The sequence below is a fragment of the Heterodontus francisci genome, chromosome 14 (genome assembly GCF_036365525.1).
Source record: "Heterodontus francisci isolate sHetFra1 chromosome 14, sHetFra1.hap1, whole genome shotgun sequence".
Taxonomy (NCBI): Eukaryota; Metazoa; Chordata; class Chondrichthyes; order Heterodontiformes; family Heterodontidae; genus Heterodontus; species Heterodontus francisci.
This window is the reverse complement of record NC_090384.1, coordinates 104,312,803-104,337,785: the sequence shown is the minus strand read 5'-3', so window position 1 is coordinate 104,337,785 and position 24,983 is coordinate 104,312,803. Positions and strand designations below refer to the sequence as shown.

The 24,983-nt window shown below is 44.3% G+C and overlaps 1 protein-coding gene across 2 annotated transcripts in view; it reads right to left on the bottom strand.

The window, feature by feature from the left end:
- The window catches only part of si:ch211-266k8.4 (TBC1 domain family member 10B), a 155,144-nt gene extending 132,371 nt beyond the window's left edge, over window positions 1-22,773 (bottom strand). For both annotated transcript variants that reach the window (XR_010976401.1, XM_068046951.1), the window contains exons 1-6: window positions 22,591-22,773; window positions 15,227-15,311; window positions 12,813-12,920; window positions 11,235-11,427; window positions 8,378-8,503; window positions 1,716-1,839 (exon numbers count right to left, since the gene is read on the bottom strand). Coding sequence is in view for 1 of the 2 variants with exons in the window: in XM_068046951.1 (XP_067903052.1) it covers window positions 1,716-1,839; window positions 8,378-8,503; window positions 11,235-11,427; window positions 12,813-12,920; window positions 15,227-15,311; window positions 22,591-22,706 (752 nt within the window). In the remaining variant the exon portion in view is untranslated. The remainder of the gene's footprint in view (window positions 1-1,715; window positions 1,840-8,377; window positions 8,504-11,234; window positions 11,428-12,812; window positions 12,921-15,226; window positions 15,312-22,590) is intronic.
- Between the last annotated feature and the right edge of the window lie 2,210 nt (window positions 22,774-24,983).

Here is a 24,983-nt window from a genome sequence, read left to right as displayed (position 1 = left end):
AGGGATTCTCAGGAGGCCAGAATTAGAGGAGTGCAAATAACTCGGAGGGTTGTGGAGCTGGAGGAGATTAGAGATAACGAGGGGTGAGGCCATTGATGGATTTGAAAACAAGGGTGAGAATTTTAAAAATCGAGGCTTTGCTTGACTGGGAGTGAATGTAGATCAGCGAATGCAGGGGTGATGGGGAACGAGTAAGGACACACGGACAGGTGAGTATTGGATGACCTCAAGTTTATGGAGTTTCTGGTCATTTATCACGTTGTGATTTGTGGGACCTTGCTGTGCACAAATTGGCTGCCGCATTATTTGGCCTAACCATCAGCCTCAAGAAAACAAACATCATGGGACAGGACGTCAGAAATGCTCCATCCATCAATATCGGCGACCACGCTCTGGAAGTGGTTCAAGAGTTCACCTACTTAGGCTCAACTATCACCAGTAACCTGTCTCTCGATGCAGAAATCAACAAGCGCATGGGAAAGGAGTCCACTGCTATGTCCAGACTGGCCAAGAGAGTGTGGAAAAATGGCGCACTGACACCGAACACACAAAAGTCCGAGTGTTTCAAGCCTGTGTCCTCAGTACCTTGCTCTACGGCAGCGAGGCCTGGACAACGTATGTCAGCCAAGAGCGACGTTTCAATTCATTCCATCTTCGTTGCCTCCGGAGAATCCTTGGCATCAGGTGGCAGGACTGCATCGCCAACACAGAAGTCGTCGAGGCGGCCAACATCCCCAGCTTATACAAACTACTGAGTCAGCGGTGCTCAAGATGGCTTGGTCATGTGAGCTGCATGGAAGATGGCAGAATCTCCAAGGACACATTGTACAGTGAGCTCATCACTAGTATCAGACCCACTGGCCATCCAAGTTTCCACTTTAAAGACGTCTGCAAACGCGACATGAAGTCCTGTGACATTGATCACAAGTCATAGGAGTCAGTTGCCAGTGATCGCCAGAGCTGGCGAAAACCATAAAGGCGGGGCTAAAGTTTGGCGAGGCAAAGAGACTTAAGCTGTTGACAGGAAAAAAAGACATAAGTGCAAGGAGAGAGCCAACTGTGTAACAGCCCCGACAACAATTTTATCTGTAGCGCCTGTGGAAGAGTCTGTCACTCTAGAATTGGCCTTTTATAACCACTCCAGGCGCTGCTTCACTGACCACCACCAGGCACTTATCCACTGTCTCTCGAGACAAGGAGGCCAAAGAAGATGATGATTTGTGGGACCTTGCTGTGCATAAATTGGCTGCCGCATTTCCTACATTATAACAGTGAGTACGCTTTGAAATTACCTTGCAAGCTGTGACGTACTTTGGGACTTTTATAAGGTCAAGAATATAAGGTGCTACAGAAATGAAAGTCTTTTTTTCTTTTGTTTGACTGAAGTTTGTGGTTCGATCTCAGTGATTGTGGTTTTAATTTTGATTCCTTAACAAATTACATTTCAGCAACACAGACAAGAAACAGAAACACACAGTGCCAGAAGCACAATGACAGGTGCAGAGAGACACCCACAGACAGATGCACACTGACAGGCACAGAGAGGGAGAAAAGCAATGGCACACACACACACACAGACAGCCATACACAGTGATAGACAGAGAGAGAGACACACACACACACAGAGAGGGAGAGAGGAGAGTGAGAGCGAGAGCAGCAATGACAGACACACACACATGCACAGGTGCACTTAAATCCCTAGTACTGACACATACGTATCTAGAGAATGTTCATAAAATCCAGCCAAGTACTTTGGCTTTTCTAGTAGGACAACCAAAGCCCAGAAAGCATCCTCTTCCTGCATGTTCATTAGGAGCATGGCAGCTATATAGGACATACCTGGCAAAATAAAATACATTAAAAATAAATTGGGTACAGAATTCACTAATAAAAAACTGCATGCATTACAGTGAAAGGCAATTGATAATTAATCTAACAATGAACACAGAGGTTAATTTTAACCAAACACCACCACCCCCAGATAGGAGATGGGCGAGTTATGGTAGTTTTACTCCACGCTAAAATATATTCTCCAAAGCATCAATGAAGAACATTGGGCATGGGGCAAAACCCAAAACCCGAACCCTAAAATTACCACCTCGGAATTATGCAGCACAGAAAACAGCCACTCGGCCCATCACACCTATGCTGGCTCTTTAAAAGAGCTAGCCAACTAGTCTCTCTCTTCCTCGCTCTTTCCACTCAAACTTTTTCTGTTTTTCAAAGATTTATCCATTTCCCTTTTAAAAGCCATTACGGATTCTGCTTCTCGCCACTTTGTCCCAACAAACATCTGCATGAAAAAAAATACTCTTAACCTCTCCCTTTATTCTTTTCATGATGATCTTAATGCATTCTCTGTAGCTAAGATAATTAGCAACAGAACCAGAGGGGAGATGAGGAGACCTTTTTTTAACGCAGTGAGTTGTTGTGATCTGGAACGCGCTGCCTGAAAGGGCGGTGGAAGCAGATTCAATAGTAAAACATAGAATCAGTTAAAGACTGTACTCAGAACCATAGAACCTTAGAAAAATTACAGCACAGAAGGAGGCCATTCAGCCCGTCGTGTACGTGCCGGCTGAAAAACTAGCCGCCCAATCTAATCCCACCTTCCAGCACCTGATCCGCTTGAAGGGGAAGAATTTGCAGGGCTATGGTGAAAGGGCAGGGGGGAGAGGGGCTAATTGGATAGCTCTTTCAAAGAGCCAGCACAGGCATGATGGGCCGAATGGCCTCTTCTTGCACTGCATGACTTGATTCCATGATTCCAGTTACAAACACACCAACCAGGTTTTCCCTATTTACCCTCATCAAAGCCCTTAATGTGGAACACTTCCACCAGATCTTGTTAACTTGCTTTGCTTCAGCAGAGAGAGCCCCAGCTTCCTCACTCATTACTAAAACCATCCCGTCCCTGGCATCAGCTTGGGAAAGCTTTTCTCTCTCTCTGTAACCTGTACATCCTCCCTAAACTAAGACACCCAAAGCTGGTCACAGTGTTCAAACTGTAGGCTAATCAATGACGTGAGTGGATTTAATGTCACATTGGGGATACGAAGATAAGGTGGGAAAGTGGAGTGAAGTAGAATATCAGCCAGGATCTTATTGAATGGCAGAGCAGGCTCGAGGGGCCAAATGGCCTATTCCTGCTCCGAGTATTATTAGAATACAAGTTCATACAAGGCCAGATGATTGCTACACGTTCTGCGAGTTGGCAAACTCAGCAACCAATTAATGGACAGCAAGGCCGCACAAACAGCAAATTCCATGAGTGAGCTGCTGATTTTTTTTGGGTTAGAGGGAAGAATGTCAGCTCAGAGACTGGGAGAACTCCCCTGCTCTTTGGTGCCAATGGGATCTTTTAGGTCTCCTTGAACAGGCAGCTGGGGCCTCATTTTAACGTCCCAGCTCAAATTTTGCAGTTTTGACAATGCAGCACCCAAAGAATGCTACCCATTGTGTCAAGTTGATAATAATCGGCGTGCTGTTTAGAATAAGTGAATTCTGAACACTCAGAGTTCAGAGAATCGAAATGGGTAATCAGTTGGAGGCCTCAACAGCTGAACATTGCAAGATTCTGATGCTTAATATCCTTACTCCCTCTAAAGACAGCACAACCCACTTGATCAGTACACCATCCACCATCGTAATCATCTGCTTCCTGCACCACCGGCGCACAGTGGCAGCAGTGTGTACCATCTACAAGATGCACTGCAGCAACTCACCGAGGCTCCTTCAACAGCACCTTCCAAACCCGCGACCTCTACCAGCTAGAAGGACAAGGGCAGCAGATGCATGGGAACACCACCACCTGCAAGTTCCCCTCCAAGCCACACAACATCCTGACTTGGAACTATATCACTGTTCCTGCACTGTCGCTGGGTCAAAACCCTGGAACTCCCTCCCTAACAGCACTGTGGGTGTATCTTCAGCACACTGGGCTGCAGTGGTTCAAGAAGGTGGCTCACCACCACCTTCTCAAGGGGGAAGCTAGGGATAGGCAATAAATGCCGGTCTTGCCAGTGACTAAGCATCAGCAAAGCTGTCCAAACATGTAGGTGAAGACAAGCCCTCGGAGTCTGCTTGGGGAGGATGGACAACCAAGATGATAACAAAAGCAAATCATCCATACACATTCCACAAAACCCAGCCCAGGACAGCCAGAGTCCCACAACTAGTGAGTCACTCAAGGGTGTCAATCACAAGTCCAAGGTACTCCAGAGTGATTGTGTTTCACTACATGAGATGTCAGCCGTGGCTCAGTGGGGAGTGTTCTTGCCTCTGAGACACAAGATCATGGGTTCAAGTCCCCCTCTAGAGACTCGAGCACAAAATCTAGACTGACACTCCTAGGGCAGTACTTGTCAAAACTCAGATAGCCAGGTGGTGAAGAACAGAACACTGGAGATTAGACTTTATTTGCTTACAAGCTTTTATTTACATTGCATTCTGTACAGCTCCAACAAAAACCCCTCTTTCACCCTGCCCCTACGTGTCAACACAGGTGAGTCCCCAATTAATACACACCACTTGAACACAGTTAACAATACTAAGGGAGTGCTGCACTATTGGAGGTGCCGTCTTACGGATGAGACGTCAAAACCAAGACCCCGTCTGCCCTCAGAATAAAAAAAAACCCACGGCGCTACCTTGATTAAGGGCAGGGGAGTTTCCCCCCACCCCAGTGCCCTGGCCAATATTTATCCCTCAATCAACGTTACCAAAAAAGAAAGATTATCTGGCCAGTTCTCTCATTGCTGTTTGCCAGAGCTTCTTGTGAGCAAATTGGCTGCCATGTTTCCTACATTATAATAGACTACACTTCAAAAAAGAACTGCTAAGTTGGCTGTAAAGTGCTTTGGGACATCTTGAGGTCATGAAAGGTACTGTGAAATGCAGGTTCTTCCTCTACGCTTTAAATGTCAACGGGTCGTGTTACCTTAGCTTGTGGGCAGCCACAAACACCAACTGCTGCCACATGCTTTGAAATGTATACCACCCAGAAAGTTACTTTAAAGAACAAAACACACAAAGACAGCTTGTAAAACATATACATCCTTACTTTACACTTGCCTTATAATTCGCCAGTGTTTTCAAACTCATTGACTCTTAAGCCTTCAAATAAAAGTTTTTAAAATTGTTGAAACGTGGGGGTCAGGAAAAACAATTTTGGAAGAGACACTATGTTACGTTGAAAGATAAATTCGCAACCCCACATTCGAAGGGGAGTTTAGATTGCTGAATCAGCACTAGAGATGTGCAGCTTAATTTCAGATCCCTAACATGCTTCCGTTCATCGATAGCTAACTCTAGGTGTAATTAAAGGGTTGTATATTAGCTTATTGGTTTGGACATGTGAGCCGCATGGAAGATGGCAGGATCCCCAAAGACACATTGTACAGCGAGCTCGCCACTGGTATCAGACCTACCAGCCGTCCATGTCTCCGCTTTAAAGACGTCTGCAAACGCGACATGAAGTCCTGTGACATTGATCACAAGTCGTGGGAGTCAGTTGCCAGCGATCGCCAGAGCTGGCAGGCAGCCATAAATGCGGGGCTAAAGTGTGGCGAGTCGAAGAGACTTAGCAGTTGGCAGGAAAAAAGACAGAAGCGCAAGGGGAGAGCCAACTGTGTAACAGCCCCGACAACCAATTTTATCTGTAGCACCTGTGGAAGAGTCTGTCACTCTAGAATTGGCCTTTATAGCCACTCCAGGCGCTGCTTCACAAACCACTGACCACCTCCAGGCGCTTACCCATTGTCTCTCGAGACAAGGAGGCCAAAGAAGAAGAAGAAGATGGTTAGGTTATGTAAATATACCTATCACTCCTGTGCTCACTGATCTACATTGGCTTCTGGTCCACCAATTCCTCAAAATTAAAATTCTTATCAATGTTCAAATCCTTCCATGGACTCATCCCTTATTTCTGAAACTTCCTTCAACCCTACAACTACTCAGCCCCACCCAACCCCGAGGTCTGTGTGCTCCTCCAATTCTGGCCTCGAGCATTCCCAATTTTCATCACTCCACCATTGGCAGCCGTGCCTTTAGTGCCTGGGCGCTAAGCTCTTAAATGCCCTTTCTAAACCTCTCCACCTCTCTCTTCTCCTTTAAGACACCCCTCAAAATCTACCTCTTTGATCAAGCTTTTGGTCACGTGTCCCATGTGGCTTGGAGTCAGATTTTGTTGGTAGTCGTCCTGTACAACACTTTGCGACTTTAAAGGCACTATATAAATGTGAGTCGTTGTTGCAATACTTTACAGAATTACTTCCAACTTCGTCATATCCAGGGTGGCAATAGATTGCATAGCGAGCTGGCAATAGGTGCCACCGACTCCCACAATTGTAATCTCCCCTCTCGGCTCGTTATTGCTCTTCCATCCCTTCTTCCCCTTTGTGGCCGTGCTGGCTCTGCTTTGACCCTTCACTTGAAACTTTCCCAGCTGAATTTCCACCTGCAGGGCTCCTCACAACGTTGCATTCATCAAGCAGGAATGAAATCACAGCCAATGAAGGTTCTACTTCAATAACATACACTTTACCCAAGGATTGTGCGAGTGCACCTGGGTAGTTGGAAAAAATATCAACTGGTTTTAAATCCAGAACTTTTCCATTCGAAAGGCTTAAAAAGTCAATGATTATCTACAAAGTGAAGGCTACATTTATTTTCACTTTTCTAAAATGCTAAGTGTGCAAATCGTGCTGAGACCTCAACAGATTGTTTGATTAGCTGGAACATTACTGCCCCCTTTTGGCTCATATCTACACAGAGGCAGTTGTCTGGAATGAGTGTTTCAGTTAAGTTCTTGTATTTTCCCCAGTGGAGGGGATCCTGCAGAGATAGCAGGGAGGGATCTTCAGGACAACATTGTATCTGCTGTAATGATTAACACCATGTTTAGATTTTCCATCACGCCCTTAAATTTTATATCCACAAAAAGTACAAACTCATAAAAGGTTGACATGCTGTGATGTGAAGCAGAATGCTTAACCAAACACTGTACAATTCCCCCACCCACCTTGTGCTACTCCAGGAACCATTACATATTATGGTTATCAGAATATATATGCCTTCTTTGCACTCCTAAAAAGACAGACTTGCATTTCTATAGCTCCTTTCACAACCTCCGGATGCCACAAAGCACTTTACAGCCAATTAAGTACTTTGTGAAGTGTGGTCACTCTAGTAATGTAGGAAACACAGCAGCCAATTTACGCACAGCAAGCTCCCACAAACAGCAATGTTGATTGAGAGATAACTGTTGGCCTAGGTGGGGTGAACTCCACTACTCCTTTTTGAGAAAGTGCTGTGGGATCTTTTACATCCACCAAAAAGGGGCAGACCGAGTCGCGAGCTAACATCTTATCTGAACGATGGCACCTCCAACAGTACTGCACTGGAGTGTCATCCTCGATTTGGTGTGCTCAGCTTTCTGGAGTGGGACTTGAACCCACAGTCTTCTGACTCCAGAGGCAAGAATGCAATTCACTGAGCCACAGTGTACACTATCAGCAAAGTGAACAAGAGCAGAAATTCGATGGAAACTCCAACACCTCCAAGTCACCCATCATCCTGACAGATCCTTGATCGATGCTGACATTCTCTATCCAACATCATTTTTGGGGTGCACCGTCACCAATTGCAGTCGCTGAGCTATACCAGCTCCCAAACCCTCCAATTTAAAATCATTCCCTTTTTGTTTCAATCCTACCAAGGCCTTTCCCCCTACCAATTCTGTCACCCAATGATGCCCCATGAGCCATCAGCTCCTGATTCCAGTCTCCTGTGCACCCCTTCTTCCCTTTGCCTCACCATTAATGGCCTTCTGCCGTTTGAGTCACATTCTCTCCAATTCCCCTCCTTAATCCCCTCTTCACCACCACTCTCCTTCTTTGCAGCCCACTTCTGACCAAGTGTTTGGCTGCTCCTCCTATTCTCTCTTCCTTTAGTTCAGCATCTTATTTTCCCTAAGCCTCAGAAGCCTCATCTGCCTCTCTTCAGTTGATGGAAAAAGATCCTAGTGCTGCTATTTCGAAGAAGAGCAGTAGAACTCTGTCCTGGGACAACAATTGTCCCTCAACCATCACCTAAAAACAGGTTACCACATTGCTAATTGTGGGAGCTTGCTGTGCCTAAATTTTTGCCACAATTAGCTACATTAAGACAGTGATTACACTTCAAAAGTACTTTTCATTGGCTGTAAAACTCTCAGATGTGGTCATGAAATGAACTGTATAAATGCAACTTTGTCCTTCCTTTTACGAGTTTCGAATGATCTACAATGACATTGTGGTGACAGAGTTGACGTGCCTGGTATGTTTTCTCTGCATTAAAGGTGTGCTGGATAGATGCGAGCAGGGGCCGTGGCTCTTACCTTGGCAGTAGCCTATCTGTGGATTATACTTGGCATACGCAGAGAGGATCCTGAATAGCTTCGCCTGCCCCTCTTTAGCCTCTGGGTTTCTACCCATCAGGGAACAGTGAGTAGGAAACGATCTTTCTGCACAAAACAGTAAAAGTACAAAGCGCACTGTGCTTAAAGAGATTGCCTTTTACACATTCCATGCTTCAATAAATAAAAAGCCACAAAGAATATTAATGTTTATAAAACCATTTGTTTATGGTCTTTGTTCCAATAAACTTGAGATCATCAGATAATAAGATAATACTTATCAGGAAAGATTGTACAAGTGGGGCTCTTTTCTCTAGAAAAGAGAAGGCTGAGGGTTGCCACAGTTAGATTATGAAGGGTTTTGAGAGGGTAGATGCAAAAAAGATGTTCCTACTTGTCAGATATCCAAAACTAGGGGCCATAAATATAAGATAGTCACTAAAAAAATTCTTTAGGGAATTCAAGAGAAAACTCTTTACTCAGAATGGTGAGAATGTGGAACTCGCTACCACAGGGAGTGGTCGAGGTAAATAGCATAGATGTATTTAAGGGGAAGCTGGATAAAGACATGAGGGAGAAAGGAATAGAAGGAAATGTTGATGGGATGAGATGAAGTGGAGTCGAACATAAACACAAGTCAGTTGGGCCAAATGGCCTGTTTCTGTGCTGTAAAATTTATCCAAGACTTTTCTGCCTGTATCCTAACTCACACCAAGTTCTGTTTACTGACCACAATTGTGCTTTCTGACCTACACTAACTCGGAGTCCGCCAACACTTCACATTTAAAATTCTCATCTGCATGTTCAAATCCCTCCATGGACTTGTCCCTCTCCATCTCTGTAAACTTCTCCAACCATACAACCCTCTGAGGTCTCTGCACTCCTCCAATTCAGGCCTCTTGCACATCCCCAACTCTCTTTACTCCACTATTAGGGGCCGTACCTTCAGTTGCCGAGACCCTAAGCTCTGGAAATCCTTCCCTAAATTTCTCCTTCCCAAAACCCAGCATCTTTGGCTAGATGTAAATATTTGTCTGATTACACTCCTGCAAAGAGTCTTTGGGACATTTCCCAAGTTAAGGTTACTAGTTTTTTTTTATAACTAAAAGACTAATGAATCACAGAACAAGTAACTGTTTACAAAGTTATTGTTGTTTAAAGGTTCCAAAAATTTGCATTATCAATGGTAATTTATCAAGGGAGACCTTCTGATGCCCCCCGGCAAAATAAAAAGTTACTTACAAACTCTGAGGGAAAACATTAGACAAAGAAACATGAAACAAAAGACAATATTGGCCCAGATTTTTGCCAGAGTGGAGCCTCTCGCATCCTGCCCTGTTAGCTAGACAGTTTCCTTCGCCCTTCGTCTCGAATATAACTTGCCCTGTTATTTGCTGGGAGCCTGAGCTGATAACGCCTCAGTGAGGAAAACGAGGCATCTGGGACCTCAGTGAGCGACAGAACCAACAGTCAAATCAGACAAAGAGAGGTAGAGGCAAAGAAAGATTAGATTGAAAGAGAGACAGAAAGGAGAAGCAAGAATAATTAAACTTTGACAATTTTAAAATCTCCAACAATTTACTGCCTGTAGGAATAAGATTCAATAGTTTAAATTGTTCCCTTTCTGGGCCAGAGAAATTCATCGGCATTGCACGAATTATCACGTCATTAATAGGGCTCTTACTTTCTGCAGCCCTGCCCTTACCCCATAGCACTGTATAAATCCCAAACTAATCCCACTGCTCCAATCTCTCCCCATAGTCCTGTACCAATCCCAAACTAAACCCACTGCCCCACTCTTCCCATAGCCCTGTGTAAATCCCAAACTAATTCCACTGCCCTGCTCTTCCCATAGCCCTGTATAAATCCCAAACTAATCCCACTGCCCCACTCTTCCCATAGCCCTGTGTAAATCCCAAACTAATTCCACTGCCCTGCTCTTCCCATAGCCCTGTATAAATCCCAAACTTATCCCACTGCCCCAATCTTCCCATATAGCACTGTATCATTCCCAAACTAATTCCACTGCTCTGCACTCTCCCCATTGCCCTGTATCAATCCCCCACATCATACCTGTATCAATAGAACTAGCCTGCTCTCTCCAGATAGTCAGAAAAGATGTGCTGCAATTGTTTCAATTGTGCCACCCACATTTTGACATACACTAGTCAGTCATTGGCTAGACATTCCACAGTCTAGACAGGTGAGGCATTAAGTAGATGTGCATGCATGCAAGGGACAATGGGAGGTGGGGTAATTAAATTGTGCAGTAATTATGCTTTTCTTTTTGCCTGTCGGGTCAATTTTGGTCGATTAGCGTGGCAACAATCACCAATTTGCAGATAATCTATGACCGAGCTCTCAGAACCCCCTACTACAAACTATCAATGACCACCCCCAACCCCCTTCTGCTCATCCAAATACATGGACTACCCATCGCCTTGGCAGCAAGGGTATTGCTGCCCAGGTCCACTTCACCACACACGTGGCTGCCCAAATGCAAGACCCATTCTGCCCTCCTCCCACCGCCCTCAGACACCCCAAGACACAAGAACAGAAGAAGGAGTAGGAGTAGGCTGTTCGGCCCTTCAAGGCTGCTCCACCATGACTGGTCCCATCTCTTCCCCTATACCCATAACCCTTAATTCCCTTAGTATGCAAAAATACATCAACGTCTGTCTTGAATATACTCAACTAAGCATCTACAGCTCTCTGGGGTAGAGAATTCCAAAGATTCACAATCTCCTTACCTAAGTCCTAAAAGGTTGGCCCGTTGAGCTTTATCAACTGGGCAACAAGAAACAAAACCATTAATTTCCACACAAAGCAACCACCTTACCAACATCCAGCACAATCTGTCTCAATGTTTCAATCATGTCCTCGGGGTTTCGGTAAGGCATCAGGTTACGAGATCTGCTGTCCGTTGCTGCCCTCTCTTTGTTTGCATTGCCCAGTGTAGAAATAGTCGTCTGCACTCCGTACTCATTCACGCCAAGGCTTGCGAGCTGACTGCAGAGTTCCTGCATGTACTCCTGGGAGAAGTTTTAAGTCCTTAAGTATTCCTTATTTCCTTAAAGCACTGGTTAGACCTCAGCTGCAATATAGTGTTCAGTTCTGGGCACTACATTTTAGGAAGGACAGCAAAGCCTTGGAGACGGTGTAGAGGAGATTTACTAGAATGGTACCAGGGATGAGGGACTTCAGTTATGTGGAGAGACTGGAGAAGCTGGGATTGTTCTCCTTGGGGCAGAGAAGGTTAAGAGGAGATTTAATAGAGGTGTGCAGAGCCTTGAAGGGTTTGGATAAGAGTAAATAAGGAGAAACTGTTTCTTGTGGCAGGAGGGTAATCAAAGGATACAGATTTAATATAATCGGCAAACAAACCAGAGGGGAAATGAGAATTTTTTTTTCAATGCAGTAAGTTGTGGTGATCTGGAACACACTGCCTGAAAGGGCAGTCGGAGCAGATGCAACAGTAACTTTCAACAGAGAATTGGATAAATACTTGAAAAGGAGGCTTTTGCAGTTTATGTGGAAGTTTCGGAGGGAGTGGGACCTTTTGAGGCTGATGTTCGAAAAGATGGTCCAACTTTCATACAGCAATCTTTCCTCCTTCACTCAGAAGGACACCTTAAAATTTGAGAGTTAAACAAACAAAAACTGACACAAATAAAATGAATATGCTTTTTGTCTGCCAAGCAGCTATAAATTGGATGTTGGGTGTAACCGTTATTATGCACTTCAGTCAGATTTACAGAGTGAAATTTTCTATTTTCTTCATATAATATGAATTTTGGATTGATGACCTTTCCTTTGAAAATCCCTATTGCGACTCCTGTGGCATTGATCACAGTTGGAGTCAATGGTATGTCTTTCAGCCACGTTAGCCATGGCTCAGTGGGTAGCACGCTCCAGAGACAGGAGGTCATAGGTTCAAGTCCCACTCCAGAGACAAACTTGAGGCTGACACTCCCAGTGTAGTACTGAGAGAGTGCCGCACTGTCGGAGGTGCCATCTTTGGAGTGAGACGCTAAACCGAGGCCCCATCTGCCTTCGAGATTCCATGGCACAGTTTTGAAGAAGAGCAAGGGGAGTTCTCGTTGGTGTCCTGCCCAGTGTTTATCCATCAACCAAAATCACTAAAATTATTACCTTGCTGTGAATCGGAGCTTGCTGGGTGCAAATTAACTGCTGCGTTTTTTCACATTACAATAGCGACTACACTTCAAAAGTACTTCATTGTCTATAAAGTACTTTGAGAATCCATAAAGGGTGAAAGGCGCTCTATAAATGTAGGCCTATCTTTTTCTTTACTGTAATCTCTATCCTGGTGTTTTGACGGACAGTATGATACGGATATACTTTTTTAAAAAATTAATATGTTTGCACTTCTGATCAAAAATAAACTTTTTCTTACCTGGTAGGTGTGAGTACTACCCTCTTTAACCAGGTCACTGCCCAAAAGGCATTTCCAGAGATGACCACGTAGTTTGATGGGAACGCCTGCTTCTAGGAAGCTATGCATCTGAAATAAGTTTCATCAGAAAAGACTCTGAACTCTTGAACAAACTGACCAAATGCAGCGGCAGTTTAACGGTGCAGCAGAACGTACAAAGTTTGAAGTATTTTGCAAGTAAATGGAGATGGGTTTTCGAAAGGATCTGGTGTTGCACGTGCTGAAGGATCAGGATGGTGCTCTACCTCCCTCATACAGAGCAGATTAAATCAAGATACATATAGCTCTAGATATTTAAATGGAGATCAGTAAGATTCAAGTGCAATCCAGAGTTCTGAACTAATAACCTCCAGAATTGGAGTTCAATCCCGACTTGGGCAGTTCGAGTATTGGAATTTAGTTTTTTTTTTCTTAAATTTGGAAATAAGGAGCTGGGATCAGCAAAATTGACTGTGAAGTTGTCAGATCATTGTTAAAAACACAACTGGTTCACCAATGTCCTTTAGGAAAGGAGCCGTCCTTACCCGGTCTGGGCCTAGATGTGACTCAGTCCCATGCCAACATATTTTTACCATTAACTGCAGAAATGCTGCAACTGCTAGCCAGCTATTCAGTTATTTCAAACCTTCATGAATCATCGGGACCATAGAGGGTCGAGAAGGCAGCCTACCACCAGCTTCTCAAGTACCATCTAGTTCTAATGACATCAAGGGATATGGGGACAGTGCGGGAAAATAGCGTTGAGGTAGATGATCAGCCATGATCTAATTGAATGGCAGAGCAGGCTCGATAGGCAGAATATTTTTTTTTATTAATTTGTGGGATGTGGGTGCCGCTGACTAGGCCAGCATTTATTGCCCATCCCTTAATGCCCTTGAACTGAGTGGCTTGCTGGGCCATTTCAGGCATTTTGCTGTGGGTCTGGAGTCACATGTAGGCCAAAACCAGGTAAGGACAGCAGATTTCCTTCCTTAAAAGGACATCAGTGAACCAGATAGGTTTTTACAGCAATCAACAATCATGGTACCCATTAGACTATCTTTTAATTCCAGATTTATTAATTGAATTCAAATTTCACTATCTGCCGTGGTGGGATTTGAACCCATAGCCCCTATAGTATTAGCCTGGGCTCTGGATTACTAGTCCAGCGACCTTACCACTACGCCACCATCTCCCCCTATAAATGGCCTACTCCTGCTCCGATGTTCCCATGTTCACCTTCTACCATCCTGGCAGTCACATGATCCAATGATAATGGAGTTGTTGCCCAATCACAGCGATCAATCTCTATCAACGAGTCTACAACAGAGCCAGACATGGAGAGGAAAACCCCCAATGATGGAGAGATGTGGGAACCATACGCCCAAAGTCACCTATTCCTCCCAAGCACCTTACACCCAGCACACATTGTGTCTCACATTACTCATAAAATATAGTCTATGAAAGGAATCTATCTAATATGCATTTCAATGAATTAACACTCTATCCTTTCCCATCTCCTCAAGGATCCTGTTACATAGATTGACCCCTCACTCATTGAAATATTGTTTCCACAGATTAGTTTTGAATTTATCCCCTTCAAATGCAGGCTGTGTCCTCTGGTTCTAGTTTTCTGGACAAGGTGAAACGACGTGTCCAGCTCCACAATATTTAGACCCTTCTCAAACTTCTTTTTTCCAGTGACAACACACCCAATATATGTAATCGCTCCTCAGAATCCAATCCCTCTGTTTTCTCCCGCATTCATTCTGATTTCCCACTTTATGTGCCCTTTCAATAGCTGCAACATCCATTTCAGTTCCTTCAGTGCAACTCCCAAAACAGACAGGACTAGTAAACTTTTAGTATAAGTAATGTAGTGTTATATTCTCTGCTCTCATGGTCACTATGCCTCCGCTGATGCTGCTTCCTTGCCAGCTGAGTGAGTGGGATCAGGAGAGGGCAAGTCTCCATCTAATTTCCCTCTCCCTCTTGGGTGTCGGAAAGACCTGGCCCCTGCTTGACTTTTCTCTACAACCATGAGGTAAGATTAGTAGCTCTCAGTCTGGCAAATCATGGGCATGAGCTCACTCACTTGCAGGCACTGGTGTTATCCAGTGCCTTCAATAAAATGAACGAAACATTCTACAAATGCCCTCCTCGAAAGGAGAACATCACTAGTACGCTTCGCCCAAAGCAAGTTTCTTCTTGACGTTTGTCATATTGGTGTTTACTAGTTACGGGTTCCTCAACCAATTGGTCAGAATCTTTATTTGGGGGAAAATGAGGTCAGGAAGGCAAGAGAACATCCCACATACAACCAACATGCCCACGACTGGTACACATTACACTTTGTTTAAAAAAACATTTTCAGAAGTCTGCAATATTCCCATTACCTTATTCGTGCAGGCACCAGCCTCATTCCAGTTGCTAAGCATCTCCTGCCATAATTCTAGCTTGGAAGCACTGACACTTGGGTAACTGTGAACCAAGATACAAGAGGTCAAAGCCCAAGAGCAGAGAGAGAGAGAGAAAGAAAGGCAGATTTGCATTTATAGAGTGCCTTTCACAACCTCAGGACATCCCTAAATGATTTACAACCAATTAAGTACTTTTGAAGTTTGGCCACTGTTGTAATGTAGGGAAACTAGACAACCAACCAATTTACGCACAGCAAGCTCCCACAAACAGCAATGAGATAACTGACCAGATAATTTGTTGGTTCGGGGCTAAATTGGTCTAGGACAGTGGGAAGAACACCACTCCACTTCTTTGAAAGTTTCATGGGATCTTTTACATCCAAAGAGCAGACAGGGCCTCGGTTTAATGTCTCATCCGAAAGATGGCATTTCTGACAGCACAAGCTTCCCCCAGTACTAACGCTGGGAATGTCAATCTGGATAATGGGCTCAGGTCTCTGTAGTGGGACCTTCTGACTGCAGCAAAATTACAACCACTCAGCTATGACTGACAGACAGCAGGTGAAATTAGTTCCTGGTGTAGCGTCGAAGCAGGTGATAGCGAATTGCACTTCCATTCTCACAATTTCCTTTTCCATTGGCTTCAAACTAAAAGGGCCAGCAGGAGCATAGGAACATAGGAGCAGGAGTAGACCATTCAGCCCATCGAGCCTGCCCCGCCATTCACTATGATCATGGCTGATCATCCACTTCAATGCCTTTTTCCCACACTATCCTCATAGCCCCTTATGTCATGGATATTTAGAAATCTGTCAATCTCTGCTTTAAAGATACTCAATGACTGAGCTTCCACAACCCTCTGGGGTAGAGAATTCCAAATATTCACAACCCGCTGAGAAAAGAAAGTTCTCCTCATCTCGGTCCTAAATGGTTTCCCCCATATTTTGAAATTGTGTCCCCTGGTTCTAGACTCCCCAACCAGGGGAAACATTTCAGCTGCACCTACCCTGTCTATCCCTTTAAGTATTTTTCAGATTTCAATGAGATCACCTCTCATTCTTCAAAACTCGAGAGAATACAGGCCCAGTTTCTCCAATCTTTCTTCATAGGACAGTCCTGCCATCCCGGAAACAAGTCTGGTGAACCTTCATTGCACTCCCTCTATGGCAATATCCTTCCTAAGGTAAGGGGACCAAAACTGCACACAGTACTCCAGGTGCAGTCTAACCAAGGTTCTATCAATTGAAGCAATACTTTACTCCTGTACTCAAATCCTCTTGCGATAAAGGCTAACATACCATTAGCCTTCCTAATTGCTTGCTGCACCTGCATGTTAGCTTTCAGTGACTTATTGACGAGGACACCCAGGTCCCTTTGTACATCTACACTTTCTAATCTCTTACCATTTAAGAAATACTCTGCACATCTATTCCTCCTACCAAAGTGGATAACCTCACATTTCTCCACATTATATTCCATCTGCCATGTTCTTGCCCACTCACTAAGTCTGTCCAAATCCCCTCGAAGCCACTTTGCATCTTCCTCACAACACACATTCCGAACTAGTTTTGTGTCATCCACGAACTTGGAAATATTACATTTGTTCCCCACATCCAAATCATTGATATATATTGTGAACAGCTGGAGTCCAAGCACTGATCCCTGCGGCACCCCACTAGTCACAGCCTGCCAACGCGAGAGTGACTAGTTTATTCCTACTCTCTGCTTTCTGCCTGTTAACCAATTCTTAATCCATGCCAGTTTATTACCTCCTATTCCATGTGCTTTAATTTTGCTAACCAACCTCCTTTGGGTGACTTTATCAAAAGCCTTCTGAAAATCCAAGTATACCACATCCACCGACTCCCCTTCATCAATTCTGTTAGTAACATCCTCAAAAACTCCAACAGGTTTATCAAACATGATTTCCGATTCATAAATCCATGCTGACTTTGCCCAGTCAGATCATTATTATAGGCAGGGTGTAAAGTAGAAGGCCAATTTGTTTTGAACTACTGACAAGGACCGACTGTACGCCAATTAGGTTTATATTATCCGCACACATATTGTACAGAATGCAACCATTCTTAATTTAACCTCACGGAGATGCGATGAACTAACCCCTCCAATCATCAAACCCAGCAGAATTTAAAGGAGGAATCTGGAATAAATTCAATGCTTTCCCGAGTATTTGCACTGAATTCTGCTCGTTTTACTCGATCTTTTGTACTCTGGCATGAATTCTGCTGTCTCATGAATTTCTGGGTCATTTTTAGGAAAGAGGAACAGGAGGAGGACAGTTAGCCCTTCAAGCCTGTTCCGCCATTCAATGGGATCTGTGACCCATCTCCATATACCCGCTTTTAATCCCTTTAGTCCCTTAATCCCTTTGGTTAACAAAAATTTATTGATCTCAATTTCAAAATTAACAATTGAAGAAGAATCAATTGCCATTTGTGGAAGAGAATTCCAAAATGCTATCGCCCTTTGTGTGAAGAAGTATTTCCTAATCTCACTCCCAAAAGGTCAGGCTCTAATTTTCAGGATATGTCCCCTAGTCCTAGACTCCCCAACCAGCAGAAATAATTTCTCTCCAGGGTTGGGGCTCATCTTCCACTGAAATTAAAATTACTTAGAGGCAAATTTAGTTTTAAAACTACAAAGCTTAGAGTCAGAGGAAAACAGTTTAGATTCCTCATCAAATTTAAAACTTGTGTAGTCTAAATCAACTGACATTTAAGTGAGGGACTCCCCTCGCAAGGTAGTCACAGAATTGTTACAGCGCCAAAAGAGGCCATTCGGCCCATCGTGTCTGCACCGGCTCTCCGAAAGAGCAATTCACCTAGTGCCACTCCACTGCCTTCTCCCCATAACCCTGCACATTCTTCCTTTTCAGCTAACAGTCTAATTCCCTTTTGAATGCTTCAATTGAACCTGCCTCCACCACACTCTCAGGCAGTGCATTCCAGACCTTAACCACTCGCTGTGTGAAAAACTTTTTCCTCATGTCACTTCTGCTTCCTTTAACAATTACTTTAAAATCGGTGTCCTCGTGTAATCAATCCTCACGAGTGGGAACAGTTTCTCTCTATCTACTCTGTCCAGACCTCTCATGATTTTCAATACCTCTATCAAATCACCTCTCAGCCTTCTCTTCTCCAAGGAAAACAGTCCCAATTTCTCCAATCTATCTTCATTACTGAACTTCATATTCCCTGGAACCATTCTTGTGAACCTTTTCTGCACCTTCTCTAACGCCTTCATATCCTTCCTAAAGTGTGGTGCCCAGAACTGGACGCAATACTCCAGCTGAGGCTGAACTAGTGTCTTATACAAGTTCAGCATAACTTCCTCGCTCTTGTTCTCTATGCTCCTATTAATAAAGCCCAGGGTATTGCATGCTTTATTAACCACTCTCTCAACCTGCCCTGCCAACTTTAATGACTTATGTACATATACACCCAGGTCCCTCTGCTCCTGCACTCCCTTCAGAAATGCACATTTTATTCTATATTGTGTCTCCATGTTCTTTTGACCAAAATGTATCACTTAACATTTCTCTACATTGAATTTCATCTGCCACCTGTCCGCCCATTCCATCAACTTGTCTCTGTCCTTTTGCAGTTCTACACTATCTTGCTCACAGTTCACAATGTTTCCAAGTTTCGTATCATCTGCAAACTTTGAAATTGTGTCCTGTACATCAAGGTCTAGGCCTTTTTTTTATTCATTCATGGGCGTTGCAGGCTATGCCAGCATTTATTGTTTAATCCTAATTGCCCTCGAGAAGGTGGTGGTGAGCTGCCTTCTTGAACCGCTGCAGTCCATGTGAGGTCAGTACACCCAGAGTGCTGTTAGGAAGGGAGTTCCAGGATTTTGACCCAGTGACAGTGAAGGAACAGTGATATATTTCCAAGTCAGGATGGTGTGTGACTTGGAGGGGAATTTGCATGTCGTGGTGTTCCCATGTATCTGCTGTCCTAGTTCTTCCAGGTGATAGAGGTCGCAGGCTTGGAAGGTGCTGTCTACGGAGCCTTGGTGAGTTGCTGCTGTGCATCTTGTAACTGCTGTCACTGTGTCAGTGGTGGAGGAAGTGAATGTTCGTGGATGGGGTGCCAATCAAGTGAGTTGCTTTGTCCTGGATGATGTCGAGCTTCTTGAATGCTGTTGGAGCTGCACCCATCCAGGCATTTGGAGAGTATTCCATCACACTCCTGACTTGTGCCTTGTAAATGGTGGACAGGCTTTGCGGAGTCAGGAGGTGATTACTCGCTGCCGGATTCCTAGCCTCTGACCTGCTCTTGTAGCCATGGTATTTACATGGTTATTCCAGTTTAGTTTCTGGTCATTGGTAACCCCCCTGAACATTGATAGTGGGGGATTCAGCGATTATAATGCAATTGAATGTCAAGGGGGAGATGGTTAGGTTCTCTCTTGTTGGAGATGGTCATTGCCTGGCACTTGTTTGGCGCAAATGTTACTTGCCACTTATCAGCCCAAGCCTGGATATTCTTGCTGCATCTGGACATGGGCTGCTTCAATTTCTGAGGAGCTGCGAATGGTGAACATCCTGCTAACATCAGCAAATGTCCCCATTTCTGACCTTATGATGGAGGGAGGTCATTGATGAAGCAGCTGAAGATGGTTGGGCCTAGGACACTACCCTAAGGAACTCCTGCAGAGATGTGCTGGAGCTGAGATTGACTTCCAATAACCACAACCATCTTCCTTTGACTCAGATTTCTTATTAATTGAATTCAAATTTCACCTTCTGCCATGGTGGAATTCAAACCCATGTCCCCAGAGCAACACCCTGGGTCTCTGGGTTACTAGTCCAATGACAATACCACTACACCACCGCTGCCACCTCATTAATATATATCAGGAAAAACAAGCGTCCCAACACTGATCCCTGGGGAACTCCACTACAAACGTACCTCCATCCCGAAAAACATCCATTAACCACTACTTTGTTTCTTGCCAGTCAGCCAATTCTGTATCCATGTTGCTACTGTTTGTCCTGTTTATTCCATGAGCTGTAACTTTGCTCCAAATGCCTTTTGGAAGTCCATGTACACATCAACTGCATTACCCTCATCAACCCTGTTACCTCTTCAAAACAAACTCCAGCAAGTTAGTTAAACATGATTTTCCCTTAAGAAGTCCATGATGGCTTTCTTTAATTCACCCACATTTGTCCATGTGACAATTAATTTTGTCTCGAATTAATCCTTCTAGAATTTTCCCTACCACTGAAGTTAAATTGACTGGCCTGTAGCCACTGGGCTTATCCTTACACCCTTTTTTGAACAAGGGTGTAATGTTTGCAATTCTCTAGTCCTCTGGCACCACCCCTGAGTCTAAGGAAGACTGAAAAATTATGGCCAGTGCCTCTGCAATTTCCACTCTCACTTCCCACAGTATTCTTGGATGCAACTCATCCAGCCCTGCTGCTTTATCCACTTTAAGTACAGACAGCCTATCTAATATGTCCTCCATATCAATTTTAAACCCTTCTAGTGTCTGAATTACCTCTTCGTTCATCATTGCCTGGGTTACATCTTCTTCCTTGGTAAAGACCGATGCAAAGTATTCATTTAATACCTCAGCTATGCCCTCTGCCTCCATGTGTAAATCCCCTTTCTGGTCCCGAATTGGCCCCACTCCTCCTTTTATCACCCTTTTACGATTTATATGTCTATAGAAAACTTTGGGATTCCCTCTTATGTTAACTGCTAGTCTCTTTTCATACTCTCTCTTTGCTTCTCTTAATTGCTTTTTTCCTTCCTCTCTGAATCTTCTATATTCAGCCTGGTTCTCGATATTATTTTCGGTCTGGCATCTGTCGTAAACACACTTTTTCTTCTTTAGCTTATTATCTTGTCATGTTGTCCTCCAGGGAGCTCTGGATTTGTTTATCCTCCCTTTCCCTTTTGCGGGAACATACCTGGACTGAAACCAAACTATCTCTTCTTTGAAGGTAGCCCATTGTACTACTGTTTTTCCTGGCAACCTTTGACTCCAATTTATTTGTTCCAGATCCATTCTTACCCCATTGAAGTTGGCTTTCCCCCAGTTAGTTATTCTTAGTCTGGATTGTTCTTTATCCTGTTCCATAGTCAGCCATCAGCCTAAACCTATGGTACAATGATCACTGTCCCCTAAATGTTCTCCTACTGACACTTGATCCACCTCATTCCCAAGAACCAGGTCCAGCAGTGCCTCCTTTCTCATTGGACTAGAAACATACTGCTGTAGAAAATTTTTCTGAACACATTCTAGGAACTCTTGCCCCTCATGCCCTTTACACTACTACTGTTCCAGTCTATGTTTGGATAATAAATCCCCCATTTTTACTATAATCCTTGCACCTCTCTAATTTCCTTGCAAATTGTTCCTCTACATTCTTCCCGCTTAACTGGTGGCCTACAGACAACACTGAGCAATGTAACTGAACCTTTTTTGTTCCTTGCTCTAGCCAAATTGATTCTGTCCTCGACCCCTCTGGGATATCCTTTTTCTCCAGTACTACAATGCTCTCCTTAATCAATACCGCCACCCCTCCCAATTTCCCCTTCTCTTTAGCTCAATTCCTAATTTCAAATTCAGGTCGCATCTAGGTAATTACTGCGGAGTCAGCAAGAAGCGACACATCTACAGTACCTTACATTTCCGCAAATGTGCCCACAATTTGTACTCATTTTTCCCGAACGGCAACGCTATTTCCAGAAAGGGAAGTAACATTGAAATCACTTTCAATAGTTGCAACACCCACTCGATAAACTGGCAGCCGCATTCTCTCTTGGCCTTGTTCGCGGTCGAGATTAGCAAATCGTACGGTTGCTCACTGGAACACTTTGAATGAAGCTGTCGAATACACAGCACAATACTGACAGTTGCTGGATTGAGCAGCTGCCTGTGTACCCGCCACTGGTCCAGTCCTCAAACAATAACCCCTCCAGGCACTCAGCTGCCAATGTGATTCTTGGTTAAAAAAAAAATCAAGTGGACTCCATCCTTCCTGCAACAGATGCACCTGTCCAACAGACCCACAACCAATTCTTTTAAATCTGCAGTCTCCAGTCAAATGTTGCTGCGTTTTGGGAGGGGGGAGGTGTGCAAGTCAGTGTTACTGACGGTCTAAGAGGATTTGAACTAGGTTTTTTAATGAGTTTTTGAGCTGGGCTATGTGTGGTCTGGGGGTTATTGCCAGTGTAAATGGGGTCTGGTCTGGGGGTTATTGCCAGTGTAAGTGGGGGCTGGGCTAGGGGTTATTGCCAGTGTAAGTGGGGTCGGGGCTGGGTTATTAAGTGGGTAATTTTCAGGAGATGGTGACTTGCCTGTACTCATGGCTGCGATGCTGCTGCTTCCAATTGTCACAATGCCTCCGAAACACGGCGAAACCGAACTGGTCAAAGCCCAGCACAGAGTGCTTCTCGATCGGGCAGCTGCTCATGCTTTGCTGGAAACTGCTTTATAAATTTCCAACTCTCCCCCTGACAGCTATGACAAGCTCCTCTCAAAGCCCCTTCCAGTCAAGTAAAAAGCAATTTCGAATCTAGCGCCGCAGCTAGAGCCACGCCCCACTCTCCCCTGATTGGACAAGACGTGCGATTGACAGCGACCAATAACAGCTCTCGCCGCTGTCAAGCGCGCGACGATTGGGCGAGACTTCTACCCAATCAGAGTGCGACTTGGCCTTTGTCACCCTGACTTCAACTTTTTCTTTTGTTTTCAAAACTTTCTTTTCTGACAATTTTTTTTTTCCTTGTCAAAGTTTTTGCAGCAATTTGTAGTCATGGAGTTATCCTACTGCAAGCAGCTAGGGAAGACTAGAAAAGTAAATCCATGCACCCCCTTTTGTGAGACACACGCACAACACACATCCAAGTCTTAGCCAGAATTATGTAGTTTTATCAGGGGAGATTATATGAACTTTTAAAAAAATCACATTTATCAATTAATGCAAGATTTTTCCACTGTAGTGACATCACAATTATAAAGTAACATCATCAGGAGTTTTCTTTAATTTTAGGCTTTGAAATAAATATATATAGATACACAGTAACTATATACAAATGAAGTTTTTCAGTTTATAATTTCAACTGTGATTAATGAAATATATCTTGCTCAGCAATGACATACGACATGATTACAATCTGGAGGATGCTTGTAATTGGGATAGGGCTGCTTCTGACTTATCTGGTAAGTAAGCAACTGCGTAGATACCAGAGATATCTCATCACTGAGTGCAATATCTTCTCCAGCATATACCAGTCATTGCTGCCACCAATCTTGGTGGCCAAACATTTAACAGATTTGTATTTTTTTTTAATTGCTCTTGGGATGCAGCAGTCAGCCATCCCAGTTGCCCCTTGAGAAGCCGGTGGTGAGCCACCTTCTTGAACCACTGCAGTTCGTGCGATGAAGGTGCTCCCACAGCGCTGTTTAGCAGGGAGTTCATCCAGTCACAAGCCAGTAATGGTTGATGTATTTCTGTGGCAGGATTGGGTATGACTTGAAGGCTCTGGTGTCCCCACAACATTGCTGCTGTTGTTCCTCTCTGATAAGAGGCCACAGGAGGAGGGAGGTGTTATCAAAGTAACCCTGCTAACTTGCAGCAGTGCATTGTGCCATTTGTGCATACAGCACAGAAGGAAGCCATTTAGTTTAGTGATACAGCACTGATACAGGCCCTTCGGCCCACCAAGTCTGTGCCGACCATCAACCACCCATTTATACTAACCCTACACTAATTCCATATTCCTACCACATCCCCACCTGTCCATATATTTCCCTACCACCTACCTATACTAGGGGCAATTGCTAATGGCCAATTTATCTATCAACCTGCAAGTCTTTGGCATGTGGGAGGAAACCGGAGCACCCGGAGGAAACCCACGCAGACACAGGGAAAACTTGCAAACTCCACACAGGCAGTACCCAGAATTGAACCCGAGTCGCTGGAGCTGTGAGGCTGCGGTGCTAACCACTGCGCCACCCCAGCAAGTCTGCGCCAACTGTTTAGAAGTGCTACCCAGACACTCCACCTCCTCCTGTCTTTCCACTTATCCTTACAACTTTTCATCCTTCTCACATGTATTCAGTTCCCTTTTGAATCTGTTTCTACCACCCTATTGGGCAGTGCATTCAAACTTGCTAACCACTCATTGCATAAAAACGTTTTTCTTCACATCACCTCAGGTTCTTTCACCAATCCCTTTAAATCTGTGGCATCTGGTTATGAACCCTTCAGGCATTGGAAACAGTTTTTTTTTAGAATCATAGAAATTTTAAGGCACAGAAAGAGGCCAGTTTGCCCATTGTGTCTGTGCCAGCCGAAAAACGATTCTAATCCCACCTTCCAGCATTTGGTCCGTAGTCCTGCAGAAAACGGCACTTGAGATGCATATCCAGACTTCATTTGAATGAGTTGAGGGTTTCTGCCTTAACTACCATTTCAGGTAGTAAGTTCCACACCCCACCACCCCCGGGTGAAAAGGTTTTCCTCATCTCCCCGCTAATATTTCTACCAATCATCTTAAATCTATGCCCCCTCATCACTGCCCTCTCTGCTAAGCTGAATAGACCCTTCACCTCCACTCTATCTAGGCCTCTCACAATTTTGTGCATCTCAATCAAATCTCCTCAGCCTCATCTGTTCCAAGCAGAACAACCCCAGTCTATCCAATCTTTCTTCATAGCTGTATTTTTCCAGTCCTGGCAACACCCT